The 26,791-nt window shown below is 34.4% G+C and overlaps 2 protein-coding genes and 2 pseudogenes across 2 annotated transcripts; 3 read left to right on the plus strand and 1 right to left on the minus strand.

Annotated features, from left to right (window-relative positions):
* Nucleotides 1-1,530: 1,530 nt before the first annotated feature.
* LOC128182209 (acetylcholine receptor subunit alpha-1-B-like) lies at nucleotides 1,531-2,600 on the plus strand (annotated as a pseudogene).
* Nucleotides 2,601-5,775: 3,175 nt separating this feature from the next.
* LOC128179265 (neuronal acetylcholine receptor subunit alpha-6-like) lies at nucleotides 5,776-8,712 on the plus strand. The gene is made up of 2 exons (XM_052846646.1): nucleotides 5,776-6,188; nucleotides 7,672-8,712. Exons 1-2 carry the CDS (start codon nucleotides 5,877-5,879, stop codon nucleotides 8,575-8,577), a joined length of 1,218 nt encoding a protein of 405 aa, XP_052702606.1. The 5' UTR covers nucleotides 5,776-5,876; the 3' UTR covers nucleotides 8,578-8,712.
* Nucleotides 8,713-15,398: 6,686 nt separating this feature from the next.
* On the minus strand, nucleotides 15,399-17,079 carry LOC128182210 (uncharacterized; annotated as a pseudogene).
* A 1,548-nt stretch (nucleotides 17,080-18,627) lies between these two features.
* LOC128182211 (acetylcholine receptor subunit beta-like) lies at nucleotides 18,628-26,014 on the plus strand. Its single transcript, XM_052850811.1, has 2 exons — nucleotides 18,628-19,209; nucleotides 22,683-26,014. Exons 1-2 carry the CDS (start codon nucleotides 18,898-18,900, stop codon nucleotides 23,580-23,582), a joined length of 1,212 nt encoding a protein of 403 aa, XP_052706771.1. The 5' UTR covers nucleotides 18,628-18,897; the 3' UTR covers nucleotides 23,583-26,014.
* Nucleotides 26,015-26,791: the final 777 nt, after the last annotated feature.

Below are 26,791 nucleotides of genomic sequence, written 5' to 3' on the forward strand. Positions count from 1 at the left end.
CAAAACAATGATTTAATCTACAAATTCAAAAGGAATCAATTTTAAGCCACTTAAAATATACCAGGGACACCCTTTCGATGGAACACGGTGTACAATGTAACATGATCAAAACGGCCTAAAAAAACCAATTTTTTCTTCGAATCCCCAAAACTGCTGCGTTAAGAAAAAAATTGTTTTTTTTCACTTTACAACGAGTAATCGACTAAGAAAATTTAAGTCGATGATCGGCGTGACCGAGCGATAGTCGAGTACTCGTTGACATCCCTTTTTTAAAGACATGATGAGAGCATCTCATTTCAGAGGGGAGTTAACGCTTTATAAACCACGAAGAGGTTAAATTTATCAAAAACGCCTATTAAACCGTCCAAAACCATTAATTATTTTTATATCGTATAAAAGGCTCGGGGATAGAAAACGGAACTCGCAATCGTTGGATAAAAACCATAAACCATCGCAAATCATGAGAGATCCTATTTTGATCGAATATCAATGTAGATATCGATATCATGGTTTTGATACTGTTCTATTTGGGCATATTCTTACCCTTGTTCGAGGTCTCTGGTTTTTTTTCTATTGAATATGGTGGCATGAAAGATGAATGTGTTGACACGACTTACCATGTCAACATGCAACATACATGTACCTACGCTTACAGGTAAAAAAAAACTTGCCATCAGATTTGTAAAATAAAGTAAATATCGCCGAAATCTTAATTCCAAAATGCTAAATGTGACTTATTTATGTCGACATACGAATTATTTATGTTTACATGCAAAACCGTTATGCTAATATGCGAGAAAGATATGCCAAACATACAATTTATTGATGTTGGCATGCAACTTACCTATGTTGACATGAACTTTATAAAGTTAAAAGTTAAGATGAATGTGTTCACTTGCAACCTATTTATGTCACAATGCAATCATATTCGCTAGCCAAGTGTCTGGTTCGTTTTTCTCATCTCCCCTTGGCTAACGAAAAACGAATCGGACACTTGGCTATCGAAGATGCCTACTAGTATTACAGTATGTTATACGTTAAAGTTATTATCTTGCATGTCACATATTGATCTAGCATGTCGACATATTTGATTGAAAAATTACTTGCACACACGGGGAAGAAGGATGACAACATACGATTTACAACGCTGTTATTGTTTGTAGGGAAAAGTTAGCATTGCTTATAACGAAAGGAGAAATTATTTACTTCATATCCATCTTTTTAGAAAGCGTGATTTTATAACCTTCAATTCAACTTTAACATTTCAGACAGATATTTTTTTCTTCTTCTAAATATAGTCGCCTTAATAAGTAGAGGCCAAATATTAGAGCATTTATTATTTTAATAAATGCAAATCCGCTTAGATCTTTACTTTCTCAATTGATGGTTAATCCTTTTAACCTCTAATGAGTTATGGATTAATTATAATTAAAATACTGATTAGTAATTACACTTTCCTTCAGTATGCATTTCCATCGATTACGTTGATTGTTCTACAAAGACTATGATCAACTACATTTCATTGAAAGAACTAAAACGAAGATGAACAGGTTTTTGCTTCTGTTGTACTTTTCATTCGCATTTCTTCTCTCTGGAGTCGATGGCAGTACTCCCGCACAGGTGAACAATTTGATCTCGACACTACTCCAAGGCTATGACAAGAGGACCAGACCTGTCACTGATCAGGACAAAGCCGTCAAAATACACATCAGTTTTTATCTTTTTATCTTTTATAATTGATGTCCTGAATCAATTGTTAACAAAGATAAACATGAATCAGAAATCATCTTCAAAATTGAACTGCAAAGAAAGCCAAAGTATTTTGTCATGAATATAATTCTGCCTGTCCTTTGCCTTAGTCTGCTCAGCTTGTTAGTTTTCCTGATACCTGTGGATGCTGGAGAGAAGATGGGATACTCCATTACCGTATTTCTATCGTTTGCGGTTTTCCTGTCCATAATCAGCGCCGAATTACCGGTAAACTCAGAGAGTACCTCCACATTAAGCTTCTGTCTTGTTCTTCAGATGGGTGTAGGTACACTAGTACTGGTCATCTCAGCCATACAACTTCGTCTGCATCACAGAAAAACTACCGCTGATATGTCTCAAATCTTCAGAAAAATGGTGAAGCTTGATAGATGTCTGCGCTGTAAATCAGGCTGTTGTCTTTCAAAGAAAGTACAAGTACGTGCGATTGAAAAAAATGAGATCGAAGAACAGGAAATTCATACGGATGACGACATTGAGTGGACTGATGTCACATCCGCTATTGACTTTTTATGTTTCTGGTTGTTTTTTTATTTTCAACATTGTTGTAACCTCATATCTCTTCATTTCAATTATATCATCGTAGAAATAGGTCAAAGTTGTGTAAATTGTCAATTTGGTCCTCATAAAGTAACACTTTTTAAAAGTGTTTCGATGCGTTAAAACTTTAATAGTTTTGTTATTATGTAGAAAAGTTGAAATAAATATTTCCATCTATTTATTTAATTAGTTTAAAGACTTATTTGCCTCGAATTGTGTTTTCTCTCAATTCAATCAGACAAAAATATGCATCTTTTAAAAAGTTTCTAATGGAAAAATACAGAGAACAGCAAAAGTAAACGAATGTTACAATTTTGGGAGAGATGTGGGTTTGAAATAGGTATGTATATTTTTATTAAAAATCTTGAAATGTGCCGCAAAAATATCACAGGACAGGCCATAGCCCGATTTCTGTTAGAAAACCCTGTGAGGTGAAGATTCGATATCATGTAAAACTATGAAAGGTCATATTTCACTGATACTTCTGTATTTTTCTGATGAACATTTCATTTCACATGTCGATACTTGTTCATGCATGCTGATAAACGTACTTGCTCAATATATGCTGATACTTTTTCATTACATACTGACACTTTTTCATTATATGCTGATACTTTTTCATTATATGCTGACACTTTTTCATTACATACTGACACTTTTTCATTATATGCTGATACTTTTTCATTATATGCTGATACTTGTTCATTATTATACATAATGTACATGGTTTCGAGGTCGACATACCTGAATATATACCCTGAGGTGACAGGAAAAGCATGAAAAGTTATGTCGCCCGATACAGAAGACAGAGGGCGACATAGCACTTCAGGGCTTTCTAGTCACCTCAGGGCAAATATTCAGGTATTGTTGTCCGAGAAAAACATTCCAATTTATGTTATTAATATAACATTTTTAAACAAATCAAAGCGCTTACAAACGTATTTATTTCATTAACAAGTGTATTTTTAAAACGTCTTCATAAAGGGAATCAATCTGTATATTTCCCGAACGTTCATGACAATTACCGAACGACAGGTGGTTATTGTATAGAATAAATCGGTTTCTTATCGTTTTTGAAGTCTAGTAAAGCAATTATAGTGTAGTAAATGTTTACAAGTTTCTTTCTACGAAAGTTTTCGGATATAAAAAGGATTTAAAACATTTTTAATAGAGTAATCATTAAATTACATCGTATGTTCATCCACAGGATTTTGCATAAGCATGGAATGAAAAATCGAGGGAGTGGGATATGTATTGCCATGACACGTGTTGTCTAGAACCAAGAATAGGTGTAATAATATTCAATTATTGCTGTTTTTAGGTTAGGTCAATACGATGATTTAACTACATGTATTCACCGATATGAGGCGGGTTGAATATCGTATTGATAGGGGAAAAATTCAGTAATAATTATCATTTTTTGTCCAATGTAGAGAAAATCAAATGTTATATTGACTCTTAGGTCACCTGCAATTGAATATTATACAATAATAGCCTTTTGATGAGGTCAATACATGGTTTTATACTCAGGTAGGGATGTCAATTTTACTCGATTGGCTTAGTGGATTAATCGGAGCCTTAAGTAGAGCGATAGTCGAGTATTCGATGATGTATTTCAAATTTGAAACTGTGTGTCCTTTTCAAATCAATTAATTCTACTTTCACATACACCGTATCCTAAACCATAAACATTTAAAAACTTATGAAATACGCACTAGATGTATTTGATTTCAAATAAATTATGAGGACTGGTATTTTACCTAAATATCCATTAGCTGATATCTTAGCATTTCCTTTTTCGTGCAACTCTTACACATAATTGAGCTCTATATCATATGTGACCTGTTTCATATTAAGCCATTGTCCCGTGCCGCGCCAAATCAACAATTCAAATTAATGATTATAAAAACAAACGCCTTGAGAGGATTTCGATTAATTTTTTTATTAATATAAACATCGTATTGTAATCCCACAAATATAACTGATTAGAAGAACCACAAATTGGTCTATTCAAGTACATGTTTGCAAAAGTACACATGTACATGTACTTCTATCAAAACAATGATTTGATCTACAAATTCAAAAGAAATCAATTTTAAGCCGCTTAAAATATACCAGGGACCATCTTTCGATGGAACAGGGTGTACAATGTAACATGATCAAAAAGGCCTAAAAAAACATTTTTTTCTTCGAAGCCCGAAAACTGCTGCGTTAAGAAAAAAAAATGAATTTTTTTCACTTTATAACGAGTAATCGACTAAGAAAATTTTAGACGATGAAAGGCGAGACCGAGCAATAGTCGAGTACTCGAGTACTCGTTGACATCCTTTTTTATAGACATGATGAGAGTATCTCATTTCAGAGGGGAGTTAACGCTTTATAAACCACGAAGAGGTTAAATTTATCAAAAAAGCTTACTAATTTTCCAAAACCATTAATTATTTTTATATCGTATAAAAGGCTCGGGGAAAGAAAACAAGAAAAACTTGCGATCGTTGGATAAAAATCATAAACCATCGCAAATCATGAGAGATCCTATTTTGATCGAATATCAATGTAGATATCGATATCATGGTTTTGATACTGTTCTATTTGGGCATATTCCTACCCTTGTTCTTACCATGTCAACATGCAACATATATACGCTTACAGGTTAAAAAAAACCTTGCAATTAGATATGTAACATAAAGTAAATATCGCCGAAATCTTAATTCCAAAATGCTAAATGTGTCTTATTTATGTCGACATACGAATTATTTATGTTTACATGCAAAATCGTTATGTTAATAAGCGAGAAAAATATGCTAAACATACAATTTATTGATGTTGGCATGCAACTTACCTATGTTGACATGAACTTTATAAAGTTAAAAGTTAAGTTGAATGTGTTCACTTGCAACCTATTTATGTCACAATGCAATCATATTCGCTAGCCAAGTGTCTGGTTCGTTTTTCTCATCTCCCCTTGGCTAACGAAAAACGAATCGGACACTTGGCTATCGAAGGTGCCTACTAGAATTACAGTATGTTACACGTTAAAGTTATTTTCTTGCATGTCACATATTTATCTAGCATGTCGACATATTTGATTGAAAAATTACTTGCACACACGGGGAAGAAGTATGCTAACATACGATTTACAACACTGTTATTGCTGTTATTGTTATTATAGGGAAAAGTTAGCTTTGCTTATCACGAAAGGAGAAATTATTTACTTCATACCCTCTTTTTAGAACGCATGATTTCATAGCCTTTAATTCAACTTTAACATTTCAGACTGATTTTTTATAACAAATTTAGTCGCCTTTATAAGTAGAGGCCAACTATTAGAGCACTTATTATTTTAATAAATGCAAATCCGCTTAAATCTTAACTTTCTCAAAAGATTTAAAATCGGCAGGTTAATCCTTTTAACCTCTGCAGTGTTATGGATTAATTATAATTAAAATACCGATTAGTAGTTACACTTTCCCTCAGTATGCATTTCCATCGATTTGATTGAGATGTTACTTTGATTGTTCCACAAACACTCTGATCAACTACATATCATTGAAAGAACTAAAACGAAGATGAACAGGTTTTCGCTTCTGTTGTACTTTTCATTCGCATTTCTTCTCTCTGGAGTCGACGGCAGTACTCCCGCACAGGTGAACAATTTGATCTCGACACTACTCCAAGGCTATGACAAGAGGACCAGACCTATCACTGATCAGGACAAAGCCGTCAAAGTGGACATCAGTTTTTATCTTTCCATTGTCAACGACATCGATGAGGTAGCAGAGAAATTCGTCACCACCGGATGGCTTCATCTATCTTGGACAGACCAGAACTTAGTGTGGGATTCAACGACGAATAACATATACTCAATTCACCTGAACCAGGTAGGAAACGACAACTTGAGATTACGGAGGCCTTGCAACTAGTTGATATCGTTAAGACCGAGCGATTGTCGAGTACTCGAACATTCGTTGACATCCCTACAAAAATGTAAATAGTATATATAGCTCTGGATTTTAATTTTATCACGTCACATAGCCATATAGAAACTCCCTATAGAACAAAATAAAAATTTGTTTAACAATGTTATCATTATTTAACACTGAACATACCAAAAATTGAAAATGTGATAGCTTGGTGTTACAATTATTTAAAAATCAACAGAGCAATGTCTAGTAGAGAATCTTTCTTTTTCTCTATAACAAGCAAGTAGCAGCTATTTTCCCTACCTCTTACTAATCACCAAAGCAACCACATTTTCAAACGTTACTTTTACTCAATCTTATATCTAGACGATATCTTGCAGAAACCCGGGAAATAACACTTTAGACATTAAACTATAGGAATTTCATTTTTTGTACAATATACATATATATTTTCTTATACCATAAACCAACTTTTATTCGCGAGCTAGAAATTTTCGGGAGGTTAGCGAGAGAATTGTCGTCGCGAATATTTCTCGCCGCGTACCAATCCTTTGTCTATAGTTTTATAACAATACAGGTCTGAATAAGTCTTGGTCGCGAAATAAAGTCGCTGCGAATAAAAATTGTTTTACAGTATATAAAGGATTTAAAACGATTTTGTAAAAGAATTAATCATTTGATATAATCGTATTTTTCTCGGGATTTTTCTTCATCTTAGAATGAAAATTCAAGGGAGTGGGATATGATGAAAAATACGACGATGACAGGGAAATATGAAGTTTTATTGTCTAGAACCAATCAGATGTCGCATTATACAGAATAATCATATTGAGGCATAATAAATTCATTTGTATATAATGTGTCCGAATTTTTGCTTACTAGTAATTGTTTCTGTTTGAATTTTTTTTTCCGAATTAAAATCATAAAGTGTGGATGTTTAGAGGAGTGGACAGGAATAGAAATCTAAAATATTATTGATTATTTTGGCGTAATTTATTTTCATTGCAGCTGACTGAAAAAAATTACAAACTTTTTTTGTCCTTTGATTGTTTATTCCATATGTGTAGTACTTTTTTATTAAATGTCAGACCTCAATGGCAAACACATACCCAAGGATTTTTATTTCAAATCGGGGAGGGAAATGTAGTGGGAGGGAGATCTCTTTCTTAAGGTCAGATTTCATGTGGATTCTTAACCTTGTCCAAAATAAGCCTGATTTGAACAAAAATCTTAGGGAAAGGGATTATCCCTTTCATCTGAAGCATCGTCCCCATTTCACAAAAGATGCAGCTAACACCTGCTGAATTACCAAAGGTGTTAGCTGTTATTCTAGTGCAGGTATTTCATCATATATTGGCAAAATATCGTCATTTATAAGAATAGATTTTACTGTTTATTTTTTTCCTGATTTCCCTCTAAAGAGTATGATGTTTCATTGTAGAATGATATATGGAAACCGGATGTAGTTTTAAAAAATGGTTTCACTAAATTTAAAGAGATGGGCGGAAGTTTCTACTACATTCCTATCGATCCTTCTGGTTTTGTGTCGTGGTTTCCTTACGAGGTGTTTGAAACCAGATGTTCTATTGATATCACTCACTTTCCATACGATAAACAAACGTGCCAAATCGTTTTCGTCGTGTGGAGTTACTCAGTCAGTCAAGTCGAAATTGTGAACACTCTTTCTGGTGTCGATTTTTATGAGTATGAAGAGAACAGTGTTTGGACAATTCTGGACACTGATTCATATGTTAACAAAGATAAATATGAATCAGAAATTATCTTCAAAATTGAACTGCAAAGAAAGCCGAAATATTTTGTCATGAATATAATTCTTCCTGTCCTTTGCCTTAGTCTGCTCAGCTTGTTAGTTTTCCTGATACCTGTGGATGCTGGAGAGAAGATGGGATACTCCATTACCGTATTTCTATCGTTTGCGGTTTTCCTGTCCATAATCAGCGCCGAATTACCGGTAAACTCAGAGAGTACCTCCACATTAAGCTTCTATCTTGTTCTTCAAATGGGTGTAGGTACTCTAGTACTGGTCATCTCAGCCATACAACTTCGTCTGCATCACAGAAAAACTACCGCTGATATGTCTCAAATCTTCAGAAAAATGGTGAAGCTTGAAAGATGTCTGCGCTGTAAATCAGGCTGTTGTCTTTCAAAGAAAGTACAAGTACGTGCGATTGAAAAAAATGAGATCGAAGAACAGGAAATTCATACGGATGACGACATTGAGTGGACTGATGTCACATCCGCTATTGACTTTTTTGGTTTCTGGTTGTTTTTTATTTTCAACATTGTTGTAACCTCATATCTCTTCATTTCAATTATATCATCGTAGAAATAGGTCAAAGTTATGTAAATTGTCAATTTGGTCCTCATAAATTAACACTTTTTAAAAGTGTTTCGATGCGTTAAAACTTTTATCGTTTTGTTATTATGTAGAAAAGTTGAAATAAATATTTCCATCCATTTATTCAATTAGTTTAAGGACTTATTTGCCTCAAATTGTGTTTTCTTTCAATTCAATCAGACAAAAATATGCATCTTTTAAAAAGTTTCTAATGGAAAAATACAGAGAACAGCAAAAGTAAAAATTTATACACGAATGTTACAATTTTGGGAGAGATGTGGGTTTGAAATAGTGGAAAAAGTTGAAGATATTATTCTTTTACATTTAAGACGTGTAGATCAGATTGAAATCAAGAATGAAACTTAAAAAATTAAAAAAAAAAAAAAAAGAGAGAGATAAATCAACAATAAAGATTTTTTTGGAAACAAGTACATTTTCAAGTAATTCAAAAAATGTTGTGTTTATTTAGACATGTAAGGTTATGTCATTTTATGTTATATTCAAATTTACACTCGGTGTGCTAGCCCACATAAGTGTCATTATGATAATTTTACTTAACCTGCAATATCATACTGCAAAGACTGGAATCACTGGTATATCTTGAGAGAAGAAGAAGTTATTATGGAATACATGTATCATTGTTTTGTAAACAGCAAAAGTAAAATCGTTAAAATATGAGCCGTTAGAATGTTCCTAATCAATAGAAGTTAAAACTACACATTTCAAGCGTTTCATAGTATCCCCTTTTAAAAATATTCAATCATTTATCGTGCCCTTAACATGAACTAGACCTACTGGATCAGAAGGATTTTATCTGAAACATTATGATATTCGTCTTGGAAAGTAATCAAATTTTTATTTGTATTTCATACACAAAGCAATATAAATAACAGTTTATATTATTAAGTTATAAAACATTTAACCAATAATTGAAAATTTAAACCACCGCTGCACATGTTTTGTCAACTGTTGATTTAAGGAGGCAGTTAACAGTACTCCGATGTAAAATAGATAGACGATGAATTATATCTTATTTATTCATTTATTCTCTAAAATCAACTTGTTAAGAACTATTAATCCCCAATACGAGAAAACTTAATTGAGTTTTGTCTACTGCATTTTATAAAAATATTTGAATGACAACAATGAATTAAAACAGAAAATCTCTAGTGTGAAGACTAAATCCATTTACAAAAATAAAACTATGAAAACTTTATGTGATGCTGATAGTTTTGCAGTTTTAATTGTGCGTAATGATATTTGTACATTCAAGATTATAGTTAAACATTACATGTATACGATGATGCTAAAAGCAATATAAGCTGAAGATTTTATGCTGAAATTTTTTTTTTACGAAAATGTTATTTTCTACTAAAATGTCAAAAATATCATGGTTTTTAAAAATTTCCTTTAGCCTTATTTTTGTGGGAAAAGCGGATATGAGCCCAAATAGAAGCAAAATTGAATTACTGTCGTCCTGTACAAAAATTTAACTTCTATATATTCCTTTGAAGGGAAATCTGTCTTCTTACAAAAATAAATGATTTTCAAAAATCTTATTTCTGATAAAAGTTTAAGTTACATGCAGACTTTGCATACTAGCCGGTACTTGAAGAATTAAAAAAAAATACAGCTCATATTGCTTTAAACATTGTTTGCTGATACTTCCTCACACTATTTATTTATGTTTGGTCGATACTTTTTTTCTTTCAATTCTAATGATTATACTAGTGGTTTTTGATCTTTTTTGTATTGTTCTATGATGATTTTTCATTCTATGCTTATACTTTATTATAAATGATGATTCTTTGTTTTTGTAATTTTGTAATACATGACGACACTCTGTATAAATTAATTTTTAACTTTAAAAATAAGAATAGGAATGGCATGGGGTGATAACGAACAGTGTTCAAAATCAAAAGTCCAAAGGAGAAATACAAAAGGAGCAGAGCAAACACGGGTCTCTACAAAAATTAAAGGTAGGGTCGTAAGCCATGGAGGAGTGGGCATCCTCTGCTGACTGGTGACACCCGTCTTGTGCTCTTTGTCGTTATAGGAAAACAGAACAATCCGAAAACAATTGGGAGACTAATTATGGTCTAACAATAAGTATGAAAAACGTCAGTCAGCATGTGACCTAGTGGAAGATTGTTTTTGCTGTCAAGGTCGTTGTATCGACCATAGAATTTACGAAAAGATTACTGTAATCGAGACTGTTGATAGTCCTGTTTTATCAAATTTTTTCTCGTTAGCTTGCCTAGCCTTAGACATCGTTCATACGTAGAGCTTGCCCTTGCTTGTCGAATTAACTAAGAAACAAGAAATTCATATGCAGGTGATGGTTGAAGTTATGAAATGTATCTAATTTAAGTACATGTAATTTAAGTACATATATGTCTAACCAGAACAATATCTAACACTTAGAATGAACCTTTAAAATGTTTCTAGTCGTTAAAGGTAAGAAAAAAGTGCATATTTAAAACGCTCCATTCTATGCCCCACAAAAGATATTAATTTTTTTAAACTGTATGTACTTTTAAAATCTGTTTATAGAATAAGATTATGGTTTATCGTAGCCTCAACATGAACTTGACACACTGGGTCACTCGTTCATTAGTACTTCACAGTCAGCATTGTGATTTTCGTCTTCGCTAGAAAATAATCAAATTATTTTTGTATTACATAAAAGAAAATAGTTAATAAGTTTGACAATAAAGTTTTATATTATTTAACCGAATTGAATAATTTAAAACCTTTTAACCAACGCTGCAACTGTTGGATTAAGGAGGCAGTTAACAACATTCCGATGTTAAGTAGAAATACAAATGGTATCTTGATGATAATTGAACAGAACAATGGTGATATTGGTTTACTTTCTTTGCTAGTAGTTAAGTTTCAATTAGTGTTATTTCACTAAATGTAGATTCATTTTGTAATTTTCGATGATAATTTGTCATTAAACGCTGATGCTTCGTTGTACATATTGCTATGCTTCTTTGTCATTATGATCTCTTACTAAATTGAATAATGATACTTTTTCTACAAATTAATTTCCGACTTTCAAAAAAAAAGAGTTGAAAGCATTAAACTGGATATATTAATAATTCATTTTTGTTAAAGGAAGTGAACATAAAAAAATTCATTGTTGCTTAATAAATTTTAAAAGCCTTTTGAAACTTAAAAATGAGGTCTGTTACCTTTTTGTTTATTTCTATTAAGAGATTTTATCAATTTAACACTCTCAGTGAAAGACTTATGGAGGTAATCCATTATTCCCAAGCATGCATCTGTTCTCTGACGTAGATAAGCCACATTGCTGCTAGTGACTGGGTCAATGTTGGAACTAGGCCAGTGTTTATGTATGAGTTGATTAAAGTTACAAAGAAAAATATGCCTTGATGTGAAGAAAAATTGTGTGTACTGTCATGAGAAGAGAAGGATTTAGTACATTTCTATAAATGAACCTCAGATTGGAGGTTTTTAAAGTTTACGAGATATCTATACTTACCTGCATCAACTTTTTGCATTTTCCCCGAGCTGCCTACGATCATGCCTGAACTTTTGAGACCACCCCTGTGGTATCATCTGGTGTTTACCCATAATGCACAAGCATACTTCCGTTTCAGTTCTGTGAGGGCCTACACAAATAGGACCCAATGAACAGGGGTGGGTGATGCAGGTAAGTATATATATCTCTTAACAGGGGTTTTATCTTTAAAAACCTCCAGTTTACATCAATATCTATACTTACCTGCATCATTTTTTTCAGAATTTGTAGCAGAAATATTGGGCGGGAGATTACAATCACTATCATATAATAGTAAAATAAAGAATACACTCACCAAAAAAGATATTCTATTTTTGTTCTTTTTCTTTTGCCCATCTCGATGTATCAAGGACTGATGACTTGGCAAACCGAGCTTCTCCTTGAAGAACATCTCTCCTATAGAATGAAGTAAAGGTGTTTTCTGTTGCCCAATGAGCTGTCTGTAGAATTTCTTCTAGAGTTGCACCATTGAAAAGGGCCCATGAAGTTGCCAATCGTCTTGTATCATGTGCTCGCACATGAGATAAAGTCTCACTGTTATGTTCATACACAAACTTTACAAGTGACACAATCCTTCTTGAAATTGAATTCTTGGATGCCGGTTTTTGTGAGTCCAATTTGTAAGTCAAGAATAAACACTTTTCATCACCACGAGAAGACTCTGTCCTTTTTAGGTACATTTTAAGTTCTCTACAAGGACGCAAAAGCAAGTCTCTACTGTCTGTTGCAAAGCTATAAAACTCTGGTATGAATTTTGGTTTCCATGGCTTTCCTAATCTCTGAGTTTTGGCTAAAAACTGTATATTTGGTAATAAACGTATTCCATTCTGCTTAAGACGTAAATGTGACTCTCCAATTGAAAGAGATTGAATTTCGCTTACTCTTGATGCTGTTGCCAGAGCTACAAGGAACACCGTCTTCCATGTAAGGTACTTCATATCGCATGAATTGATCGGTTCAAATGGGGAATCACACAACTTCCAAAGGACAGTCGGCAAATCCTAATTTGGGAGTCGTACATTAGGTTCAGAATTGTATATTCCTTTTATTAACTTTGGCAGATCAGTGTTGTTACTTACAGATCTATTGCTCCAACTCTTATATATAGATGCTATCGCTGACCCATAACCCATTAACGTATTTGGCTGACAATTACGTTCCTCATGCAAATAGATGAAGAAGTCTGCTAAATCAGGTACAGTGGCCTCAACTGAATCCTTTTGGTTCTTGGCACACCATTCCTTGTGGATTCGTATTCTATTTTTCTTGTTGACTGTCTTCGGGAGTTGAAGATAATTGACTTAGCTTTCTCAGAAAATCTATTCTCTGTTCTTTGTTGTTTGAAATTTTCCAAACCGCCAGATGCAGACTTTCTGGACTTGGATGAATGAACTGCCCTCTTCTTTGAGTCAACATGTCTCTTATTATTGGAAGTTCCCTTGGAATGTCGACCAATAGATGTAGTAGGTCTGGAAACCATGACTGTCTTGGTGAAAACGGAGCGATGAGGAGAAGAACACACGACTCCTGTTTCACTTTCCTGAGTACTTTCGGAATTAATATGGGAGAAGGAAATGCATATGCAAACATTCCTGTCCAATCTACAGCTAGCACATCGCATTCCAATGCCAAGGGGTCTGGAAACGGAGAACAAAACACTGTTAGTTTCCGGTTTTCCCTTGTTGCGAATAAATCTATGTTTGGAGTGGGGAAAATTCGAAAAATCTGCTGAACTATTTCTTGGTTGAGACTCCATTCTGTCATCTTGGGAATTTGTCGCCCTCTGGACAACTGATCCGCTATTACATTTCTTTTCCCTGGAATGTGAGCTGCTTTGAGCTGTATCCCGAGAAGGTGACACCAATGCAGAATCCTCCATGTCATCACGCATAGGGCTGCAGACTTTGTCCCCCTTGGCGATTGATGTAAGATACTACAGTTGAATTGTCTGTCCTCAGCAAGACTTGCCTGTGTTTGACATTGTCCCTGAAGTGATGAAGTGCATTCTCCACTGCACTGAATTCCAACAGATTTATATGTGATGACTGTTCTATCACCGTCCATTTCCCCGATACATTGCGATCCTCTAGGTGGGCTCCCCACCCGTAAGTTGATGCATCAGTCCACAAGGTTAGGTCTGCTCTGAAGCTCAGAATAAACGTCCCTGCCAGAACGTTCCCTCTCTCTATCCAGCAGAGAAGATGTGGGATGAGGAAACTGTCGATTTGAATCATATGATCCAGTTCGTCCACATGTGGACGCCACTGGGAAAGAAGGCAGAACTGAATGGGACGCATCTTGAGTCTGGCAAGAGGTACCAAATCTATACAGGCTGCCATTAAACCAAGGACTCTGAGGAATGTACGTGCTGGGATAAAAGATTCCATAACCATGGTAGAAATTGCCCCACGCAGACTGAGAAAACGGTCCAAACTGGGATAGACCATACCCTGTTGGAGGTTGAATAGTGCTCCAAGATAAGTTATCCGTTGCGTTGGTTGCAGAATTGACTTGGAATGATTTATAACCAGGCCCAATTCCATCTGCAGAAACAAAGTTCTCCTCAGTTGATGAACTAATGTTCGATCTGCATTTTTGAGAAGCCAATCGTCCAGGTACATATAAATGGAAATCTGTTGACTTCTTAGATGTGCACCTATAGCCCCCATTAATTTCGTAAACACTCTTGGGGCTGTTGCTAGACCGAAGGGCATTGACCGGAATTGATAATGGATATTGTCTATGCAAAACCTGAGGTATTTCCTGTCTTCTGGATAAATTGGAACATGTAGATATGCATCCTTTAGATCTATTGATGCCACCCAGTCTCCTACATTCAGAGCCTGTATTATTGACCTTAGAGATTCCATCTTGAAATGTTGATTTTGAAGAAATATATTTAACGGTTTCAAATTGAGAACCGGACGGTATCCTCCGTCTCGTTTTGGAACAACAAAAAGGGTGCTGTAAAACCCCTGACCTTCCTGGGTCTTGGGAACAATCTCTATGGCATGCTTTTCTAATAAACTTTCTATTTCTTCTAAAATACATCGTCTTTGGACGACATCTTGTACATTTGTTATTCTTACTCCTGTATTTGGAGGATGTTTTATGAACACAAGTTTGAGTCCTTCCTGGACTATTTTTAAAATCCAATCGTCGGATGTAATTTTCATCCACTCCCTGTGGTACGAAATGATCTGATAGCCTACTTTGGCTGATTTCTGCAACTCGAGTCGAGTCTCTAATTAATCCGTCAAAATTACTTTAGGGGGCGAAACCCCAAACGATCTTGTGCAGAGCCACGAGTTTGACCTCTGAAGGAACCTTTCGAATTGAAATTTCGTCCTCTTCCTTTAGTAGTCTTTTGATTCTTTTCTGCAGCAAACTTTCCCTTCTTTGCAAAGGATGACTGCTGTTCTTTCGGTTCCGAGGTGCCCACTGAATCATCTCTCTTTCTTTTCCTTGCAGAACTGAGGGCTGAACCATCTCTCTGCTTTGAACCCCTCAGGTGCTGTGTTTCTTTAGCATCGCGCATACTTTATGCACTTGCGTGAAGAATATCAAAATACTTCCCACAAAAGAACTTAGGATTCAGAGTTGTCTGTACAAGTAGTTTGTTTTCAGTTGCTTTGTTTTTAAAAGCAAAATCCTCAATGTGAATGGCTCTGCGGGCTGCAACTGCACCCACTAATATGCGGGAAGTAACATCAGCCATTGACTTGAACACCTGCATGAGTGCTTGTAGGGCCTCTGTTTTGTCCTCATCAGATACAACGTTATTAACGTAGGACATAATTAGAGAGGCATATGTCAACTCTCTAAGAAGAAGTCGAGATCCTTGATCTATCTTCCATAACTCATTGTTGCGTGAATGCAACATAGGGTTGCAGAACCGGTAAGAATTTTTGTTTCCTTTTCTCCCTGTTGTAGAACTGCTGTCCTCAATGTTGTCATCAAGGCGTGGCGTTGTGCAATACTTGTCAAAGTCGGAGGAAGTGACTCTGTATTTTTCATCATCTGATGCTTTATAAGTCCAAATTGCACCTTTTCGCTGGAATTCTTCATCAACATCTGTTAATATGTTCAAAATGTACCCATCCATAGACAAACACTGTTGTGGGGTAGATGATTTTGTCCCAATCAAACGATTTGACATGTATGATTTGAAGTCTCGGCTCTGATTTTCAGAGGCATCAACTGAGTTCTGTAGACACTTTTTTAACAAAATTTTTCCAGTCTACCATGCATGAACTATTAGAATCTGTGTCATGCGTATGTACTGAACCCAAGACAGAGTTATCAAACTCTGAACGATTGTCCTCGTGAACATCAATAACATCATCAAGTGAATTGCTTAAGACTTGATCAGTTTCACCTCTGTGGCTTACCAGATCATCGTCATCCGATTCTCTGGAGCGTTGATCATCTGACGGTCGAAATCTATCGAACCTGTTACACGCAATGTCTGAACGAACGTCAGACGTAATAGCACCAGTCGGTTGTTTATTCGAATCCTGGACCAACTCTTTAATTCTAGCGTCAATCAACCTTTTCTTGCAATTCTCTTGATATTGCTGCCATTGGGCTTCGAAATTTCCCAACATGAAAGGCGGAAAATTACCTACTTGAGGTGGGACTGAACCTTGCGTCAAGTCGCCGCCATTTTGACTCGTTTCTGTCGGAGAAAGATTTTCTGATGCAGCTACGTTTCCCGCAGAGGAAACTTGACTATCAGAACAATTGCCATTATTCCCCACAGAGGGAACTTCTGGATTTGGCAATGTAGCTGACTTTCTCCCCACTTCAGTATTCTTTCGCTCGATCATCTTTCTGATTAACGTCCGTTTTTCCTCTGACCACTTACTGCAAACTTCGCATGGAAACGTTTCGTTGCAAACTCTGTGTCTATAGCACTCTGAGTGGTCATCCAAAACGGTCATTTCCCTATTACATTTTACGCAAATTTTAAAGAATCAGACATTTTAAGACCGCGGGCTTAAGAAATTTTAATCAAAGAAAAGCACGCGGCTTTTCTTCTCGAAAGCCCGAACAAAACTGAAACGGAAGTATGCTTGTGCATTATGGGTAACACTAGATGATACCACAGGGATGGTCTCTAAAGTTCAGGCATGATCGTAGGCAGCTCGGGGAAAATGCAAAAAGTTGATGCAGGTAAGTATAGATATTGATGTAAACAACTATATATGATTTGTGCAAAAAACGAATAGATAAATTAATTTGTGAAATATGAGACCATCGCATTCAAGATATTTGTACGGAGATGTGGCAGTCAGTGTTTACATAAATAAAATGCTGTTTGTGGATTTCAATTTAAATTAATATATAAAAATGTAATTTCATTTTCTCTATGGGGTTTCTTACCGTTACTTTTTATTAAAATGCCCTGGAAATTTTTCTGATTTGTTTATCTTTTTTGATAGATAAGATCTTGATGATATGTACGCCGGTTCTGTTTATGCTGTCAGAAGAATAACAGGACTGCGACACTTTTTAAAAGTCGGGATGCTGAGCAATGCACATTGTGTGCTCATTTATGTATTATCAAACTCATAAACAAGAAATTCCCGAGTGCAAGAAAAAATAGGTCACAATAACACTGATCCACGGACATTCCATTCTAGTTACATGTCACATTAACTGCTGGTGGGAATATATCATTCTGAGATCCAAAATCTTCCTCCATAAACACTGTTTAAAAATGACAACTCTTTATATCCATTGCAAGTTTCAATTAACATTTTGATGATGGCATTTTATCTCTGTTACTAAACGTGTGTAAAAATGCAATGTGTCTCACTGACGTCAGCATCAGTGCTGCCCTCTCTTAGATGCTTAGAGATAATCCAGCAGGGAGGTAATGATCTTAACAATATGGCAGCGCTCATGGATTGCAAGAATTAGTTATTCTAAGTGGTATATCTTCTTACTGAGGAAAGCTCTGTCTAAACGGTTTTCAGATATCATTATACACATCAAACAGACAAATTTGAGCCCTTGATAATTTTTTCATGTTCACTTCCTTTAATACATTCAAGGATTTTTCCGAGCTTTGCCGGACAGAGCCCAGAAGTTGCGATTGATCTCTCATTTCAGTTTAACGTCCGTTTATTTGACAGTTTAAATAATCCCGTAGAGGTACAGATCTGCAGCTAACATATGTTATGATTAAATACAGATCTTTGTACATGCTTTTACAAATATTTTCTATTGTTGTTTTAAAAACGAATGGAAATTATTTTAGATTTAAAAAAAAGAATTTTAGGTGTCTGCCGATTAAACTGTACAAACAGAAATTTGGTGACAGATGAGAAGATGCGCTGTATAGCATATTGCCAAAGCCTAATTAAAAGATTTCTGAATATGTTGTTCAAAACTAAAATAGAGAAGAAAAGAAACATCCATAAAAGTCATTCAGTTTATTTTATTTCGAATGGATAAGTCAGAAAACCAGTGTACTATTGCATCGAAAAATGATACCTAAATTCGAAACATTCATACAATAATAAGATGAGCACCAGTGGCATACAATGGCATAAAACCCCCATAAAACCTCCTCATTCTTACAGTAATTACTAACTCGATCGTTTAATGAATCTGTTAACATCCAGTAGACATAAAAGTATTAATAATTAATGTAATTATCCCAGTTCATCTTATAGCTGAACGGACCTTCATACACAGTGACTTAAAGAAATATTGCACATTGGATAAATCATTTATCGTGTGTTTTATCCACGATGAACTTGACTTTGCTTCACCTGTTTCTATTCTCAAAATGTTTTCTTTCCTATGTCGAGGGTAATACTTCCACTAAAGTCAATAATTTGATCTCGACACTGCTTAATGATTATGACAAGAGAACCAGGCCAGTAAAGGATCAACAATCTACTCTGTCCATCGACGTCAGTTTTTATCTTTCCATTGTCAACGACGTGGATGAAGTGGCAGAGAAACTCGTCACAACTGGCTACCTGTATTTAACATGGACGGACCAAAATTTAGCATGGGATAGTGCAACCAACGATATAAATTGGATTTATTTGAATCAGGTAAGTAGAGGAGAAGATTTTTGTTTTTAGTTCATCACAAAATGTGAAATATATTAATGTTCGAAATTATTGCTAGATTTTGCATCATAGACTTAAAGTTATTTGATAAATTTTATCATCATTAAAACTAATAATTCCACTATTTTTCAGTTAAAACCTCCTTACTCTTTCTCAATGTTAACTATAACGAATTTTGCTTTTGCTATAGGATTTTTCTTATCAATCAAACCGAATTTAACTTTGAAGGGGCATGATCACAGTTGTGGTCAAAATTTATTCTTCTGTTTCTGACTGCCTCAGTACAAGTCAACTAAAAATTTTTAATATTTACAATGCTTCAGTACTAGTCAACCAAACTTAGAGTGTTATTCGTCAAATAATAAGCGAGATACAGAGCTCACAATTCTGTGGTATGTAAACAAAGCTCGTGTAATGTTCTTGTTTACATTTTAAAGGGGCATGGTCACGATTTTGGTCAAATTTTATTTTTCTGTTTTTATTATTTACAATACTTTATGAATGCACTTCAAATGATCAAACGAAATTTGGGTGCCCGTCGATGAGTTTTAAGCAAGATACAGAGCTCACAATTCTTCGTCATGTAAACAAGGCTCGTGCCTTGTTTTTGTTTATATAGGTTCAATAAACCAGTAAAAAATCTTTTTCAATATGATTTGTCTATATTCTTATTTTTTTTAAGCATGAATAAACAGTTTCTAACGATTAACACATTCATTTTAGGTCTAAAACTGGAATTTTCACTTCAACATTCAAAATATAAACAAAAACTTTGTTTACATAGCGAGGAATTGTAAGCTCTGTAACTCGCTTACAACTCAACAAATGACACTCAAATTTTGGTTGCCTATTAAAAATGTCCTACTGAAGCATTATAAACATTAAAATCGAAAAAATAATTTTTGACCAAAATCGTGACCATGTCCCTTAAAATGTTGGAAAGAAAATCCAGGTTTAAAATGAATGTGACAAATTATAATCAATGCTAGAAACTGTTAATTGATGAACAAACAAATAAGCAGATATTAAAAAATGAATCAGCTTGAAGAAGAATTTTTACCGATACATTAAATCAATGTAAAAATAAATATGGCACGAGCTTGTTTATACAACCTAAAAATTGTGAGCTCTGTATCTTGCTTATAACTCGTGTAACTAGTGACACTCAAAGTTTAGTTGATCATAAGAAATGCACAAGTGTTGCATTGTAAACAATAAAAAATAGAAAAAAGAAACTTTGACTAAAATTGTGACCATGCCCCTTAAATACATACAGGAAGATATTACATGTAATTCTACAAAAAAAATGTACTATATAAGTACACTTGTATTGAAAATACATTATCAAATGCATTGAATTATCAAATGCACCATGTGAAAATTAGAATCCACAAGACAGAATTGTTGTATCCTGGACAAAAAATCAATTTTAATTCGTTTGAAACTCCGTTAATTACACTAGTAATTTTTTCTTTTGCCTTTTAAAATGACCTGGATTAAGAAATGTATTAACATAAAAGTATAGAAAAGTAAAGAACCAAAACACTAGATTAGTGTGTGCTCAAAAATTTAGGCATACATATTTTGACATATGAAATGTTTTCTAATAAACATATCAAATAATCAACACCCTTGTATATATAAAACAAGTTAAATTACGCCATTGGGGTGATCGATGTATCTATATTGAATTTGGTATCTATAACAATCCAGATATAATTCAAAATCTGCGAGGAGACATCATGATGTGTGATGTGTTTTAAAATAAACATTCACTCATAATCAATATTTGTAAAGATCGCTGAAATGACTTAACTTGTTTTATAGCAAGCGCAGCTCGCCGGCGCGCAGCGCCGGTGCGAAGTGAGCTCTACCGGCAAGGCGTGTGTGAATAGAAAATTCGGAATAGTTGCACATTCATTCAACGGAATAGTTTGGCGTCAGTAAATCGGACCAGTTATGCATTGTTTTAATCGTCCCAGTAGTTCCCTGTAATTATGGCAATTTTTATCACTTTACACTCTCACGAGAATCAGCAAGACAATATAAAAACAATAACGATGTATACGACATACAGTCAATGTTATCTCTTAAGTTCACCTCAGTACACTCTCAATCAAAAATAATCGAGTGATGTTACAAAGGTTTACACATTGATCCGATAGATTTTTTCGACGTCAGTAAATTTTGACCCACAATTCATAGTACCAATGGTTTCCAACCTCACGTTCTCGCGAGAATCAAAGTGAAACTTTTGAGAAGCATATAAGATGTGTAATTTTAAGAACATCGATCATGCTTTTTAAGTAAATAACACAATAAACTTCGCGTACTTTTATTTCTCAGGAGAGTTTTAAAGAGTCAGACGACACTTAACCAACGTGAACGTTGACGTCACAATAAGGGGAAATTACTCTAACTGAAGATATTGTAAATCTCCTGAAATTACCAAAATCAACTCAAAATCTTGCAAGGCTAAAGAATGAGGTCATTTCTATAGATGCAGGAAATAGTTGTAATTTGCACTCATTTGGATGAATGCTCACATTTATTTTATTCACTATAATTACGGTAATTTCCTGGAACGTACACGGAGCATCGCCCTTTTTTTAAAGGGATGGGTGGATGGCAGCCTCATCAAAAACATCTTTACAAACCAAAAGAAAAAAATCATGAAATTATAATTCTTCAGCTCTTTTTACAGTTCAATGGTTTGTTATTTTCACTTCCATTTATTACATGCGGGGGGGGGGGGGGGGGGGGGGTGTCCATGTTCTTTTAATATGATAAGTAAATATTTAAATAATTTATATAGATAAATAATATATATAATATATATATAATATATAATATATAAATATATATATATATATATATATATATATATATATATATATATATATATATATATATATATAATAAATTATAAATTTAAGCGTAAATTTAAAAAAAGTTAAAATTAATTTTACTAAAAAAGTGAAGGGGGCAAATCCATGATAAGTCGATTTTCTATGTGTAAATTGAAAAAAAAAATTAAATTTATTTTTTTTAACATGGGGGGGGGGGGGGGCTCTATGATGAGGCATTTTTATAAGTAAGTTTAAGAAAAAATGTCTACTGCAAAAAAAGGGATGAACTGACGTTACAATCACTTTAAAAGAGGAGATACAGTGCAATGAACATTTATATATATAACATTTATATTAAAATCTTTATTATTCAACAACATAGTGTCTGAGATTAAACTATTGTACTACTTATAATTAAATAAAATTATAACAAATCTTATAAACAATGAATAATGAAAATTTACTGAAAAATAGGTATGTTTTGTTTTTTTTTTATTTTGCAATCAAATTCATTTACGTTGTTAATTTTATTTTTATTGATTTATCATAATTCATTGTTTGATCACATGCTGTGCTCGCCCCAACGGTCGCACCGTAAAACATATTAATGGTTTCACGAAGTTTAAAGAGATGGGTGGAAGCTTCTATTACGTTTACGTTTATAACTCCGGTGATGTGACGTGGAAGCCCTACGAGGTGTTTGAAACAAGATGTGCAATAGACATCACTTACTTTCCATATGATAAACAAACATGCGAAATCATTTTCATTGTGTGGAGCTACTCAGTAGATGAGGTTGCGATTCATAAGTCATCCAATGGGATAGACTTTTACGAATATGAAGAGAACAGTGTTTGGACAGTTTTGTACACCGAATCAACTATCAACAAAGATAAATATGAATCAGAAATTATCTTTACCATTTACCTACAACGGAAGCCAAAGTATTACCTTATGAATATAATTCTTCCTGTCCTTTGCCTTGGCCTGCTCAGCTTGTTGGTTTTCCTGATTCCCGTTGATGGTGGGGAGAAGATGGGATACTCCATTACCGTATTTCTATCGTTTGCGGTATTCCTGTCAATTATTAGCTCAGAATTACCGGTAAACTCCGAAAGTACCTCTATATTAAGCTTCTATCTTGTTCTCCAAATGGTTATTGGCACCTTAGAACTGGTCATCTCAGCCATACAACTACGTCTGCATCATAGAAAAAAGACCGCAGATATGTCACAAATCTACATAAAGATTGTAAAGTTGGAAAAAGGCCTGCGTTGCAAATCATGGGGGAGTTGCTCGAAAAAAGTACGGGTATCAGCAAATAATGAAATAAAAAAGATCGAAGTGTCAGAAGTACCAGACGCTGATCATGATACTGAGACGAGAATCGAGTGGAGTGACGTCACATCCGCTATTGACTTCCTAAGCTTTTGTACGATATTCGTCATCAATATTTCTATAACTTTATATCTTTTCATCGCTATTATTGATAATAAGGAGAACTGATCGGAGAAATTGTTGTTAAGAACTTCATCTCAAATGGAACAATTTATGCCTCAAACACAAATGGAAATACTTTTTTGTCAATACAAATTAGTGATCAATTTTTCTACGTATCTTTCAAGCATTGAAATTGTTCCATGACGTGTTTGTGTGCGTGCAATGGTGGATAAGTTTAACATTCATTTAAAAAAAACCCAAAATTATCGTTGAACATATCACTTTAATCATAACATCATCAATCAGTAATTATCATTATATATCTCATGAATATCAAAACGTAATCATTTGATCGTTGATTCCATAATTACCTTTGACATGATAACTGTAGGGTATTTTAGAATTGGGTGCGAGTTGTCTTCGGTTGTAGTTGGGGCGAATTGTTTTAAAGACGAGTCACCTAATTCCGTCTAATAAGTTTAGATGCTCATATTTATGTTGCATAAAAATTAAAATTTAATTTTCTTTTATTTACTATTTTTTTAAATGTCTACCCCACTATTTTGATTACTTCGACATTTCTAATTAGCAGGCGGACAATAAAAAGTTAAGTTAGAAGGAGAAAATGTTCACAGTTAAAAATTAAACTAACGTATTTTCTTTAGCTGTACATCAGTTTATCAGAGTCTGTGATAGATTTTCTTTATTACAATCTGTTGCTACCTAGAACTAAATTCAAATAGAACTTTTACATTTACGCTCGCTCAATAATTTGACTATTTCAATAATATACATTCTTATGTACTTTCAACTCCAAGTTATAATAATTACGAAGGCGGTTGTAAATTATCAGTATACATGCATACGGTAAGAACCTGGTACTAGTAAGTTGTAAGAACTTGTGTGTTTGAACCATTTGTATATGTTTATACAACGAAATATGTTCAAAGCACTGTGACTGTTGAGTACTGAGATGTATTTTCTGTGACGTCTTAAGCCCTTTTCACAATTGGCGCACGAGCACTTTACAACACTGCGACCAGAATTTTTTAGATTCGCACGAGCTCTCTCATAAATTGCACGAGCTCTCGCATACGTTGCACGAGCTCTCGCATTCGTTGCATACGTTTTACTGGTCGCATCAAGTCTTCTCAAAATAGTAGACATGCACACAATTCAGACGCGACCGAATGCGATCCAAAACATCGCAGTACAACGTACGAACATTACTACGAACGTTTTATAACGTTTTGTGTACTCACAAGAGTGATGCATTATTTTTAGCCGGGATCTGCTGAAAGCAGAGTCCTGGCTATAGGCAGGCAAATCAGCAATGTTACTATAAATAGCACAAATAAACAAAAAACCAAACAGCGTCAAGGTAAAGCTTCCGCTATACCAAATAGTTACACGAAGAGCCACGTTTTGTCAAAAGTGTTGGCATTTTGTTTCTTTTTTTTTTAATTTCGAATAAATTGTCTATCTTTTTTAGTTTTCTTATTAATAACGTGTTTTTAAAACATTACTATGCATTTTGGACACATACAATGCGCATGAATTTCCATGAACTACTTTGCTGCGCGATAAAGAAACGGGGATTAAATATATAATGCTTGTTGCAAAATTCAAGGCAGCAACTCTTGAACTTTTTAACTTCTACTAGACAGGCATACTTTTTGTTTATAGCCGCTTACAAAATTTGGTCGCTCTCTGATGCTTTGCCGACATTAAAAGCATTAGAGAGAGAGAGAGAGAGAGAGAGAGAGAGAGAGAGAGAGAGAGAGAGAGAGAGAGAGAGAGAGAGAGAGAGAGAGAGAGAGAGAGATTTTCAGTCTTTACTACACAATATGCATAAAGACACACCAAAAGAGCCCGGCTTTCAGTACTTCAGTACTTTGATTAAAGGTCGTAAGATGAATCGCAGTTGTTAATGCGCGTATTGTGCGACCATGAGTCTGTTGCTCAACATGTCTCATGTTATCTTGCAACGTTTTACTATCATTGCACGACTTATCAGTAATATGCCATGCTTTATTTGCCACTAGTATATATACCCTGTATAATCATCTCTGTTTGAGACCACAATTCAACAAAATACATTTATTGCATGATGGTGAGGGAAATATAAAATTTATTTCTCCAAGAAAAATCATGTTTCCCCAGGGCATCGCCCGCGGAAAATTTGTTTTTCTGGGGGAATAAATCTTCATATTCCCTGAACATTTATACAATAAACGAACAACATATGATTATACAAAATAAGTTGATTTTTAAAAAATTGTTTGATTGTTTGATGTTCTCTGTTACTCTCGTTTTTCTTTCATAATTTTGAATCATAGATAGTTTAGTTGGTTTTGTGATATATAGAGAATCATAATGATCAAATATTTTTGATTTAATCATATGCTCATATCAGCTTTTTCATTCCTATGAAATCGCCCTGTCATGTGACTTTCTAGACCAATCAAATATAATAGAACAATCATATTGAGGTATAATAATAAATGCTGCTGCATCTCTGTTTCTTACTGGCCGGCATGTTCTTTCGCTTTCAACTATGTCTACTTAAGAGCGTCGGAAATGGGCGGTATATATACCCCCTCTGACTCGCACGAGCATTCGTATCATGGAACGCTTGATTGCACGCCCAATCGCATTGGCGCACGTTCAATCGTCCGATCACCTGGTCTCTCGTGCGATCCTATCGCATTATCATTCAACAGTCGCTTTCATTGTACAACAGTCGCATAAAGACGCAAGATATATCGCAAGATTTAATGCGTTAACATCGCACAACGCTCGCTTAGATCGTGCAAATTTCGTACGAATACTTTTTTTCAAATGCGATTATTTCGGCCGAAATTTTATCGGTCGCACGAATATTCAGTCGCTACTGCTCGTGCGCCAATTGTGAAAGGGGGCCCGGGCTTTAGTAGATGTAACAACAAGAAAGCTTAAGGCTTCATTTTTTCTAGGTATGACAAAGTATGATTTAACAAAGTATCAATATCCTAATTTAATGAATGATAATCATTCAAAAACAAAATGTCATCGTGAAATGTTCGGAGTATCATCAAATTATCAAGTTACAGCATATAAAGGTTGATTATGATCATGTTATAAATTAAAATAAGTTTGTGAAAGTATCATCATGAAATCAGAAAGTAAAATCATGTAAAGACAATGTACTAGACATAACAATCACACTAGTATTAATTAATAATGATTATTGATTAAGTCGAAGCATACAACGACAATTAAAGTAAATTTTTCAT

The sequence above is a fragment of the Crassostrea angulata genome, chromosome 4 (genome assembly GCF_025612915.1).
Source record: "Crassostrea angulata isolate pt1a10 chromosome 4, ASM2561291v2, whole genome shotgun sequence".
NCBI lineage: Eukaryota > Metazoa > Mollusca > Bivalvia > Ostreida > Ostreidae > Magallana > Magallana angulata.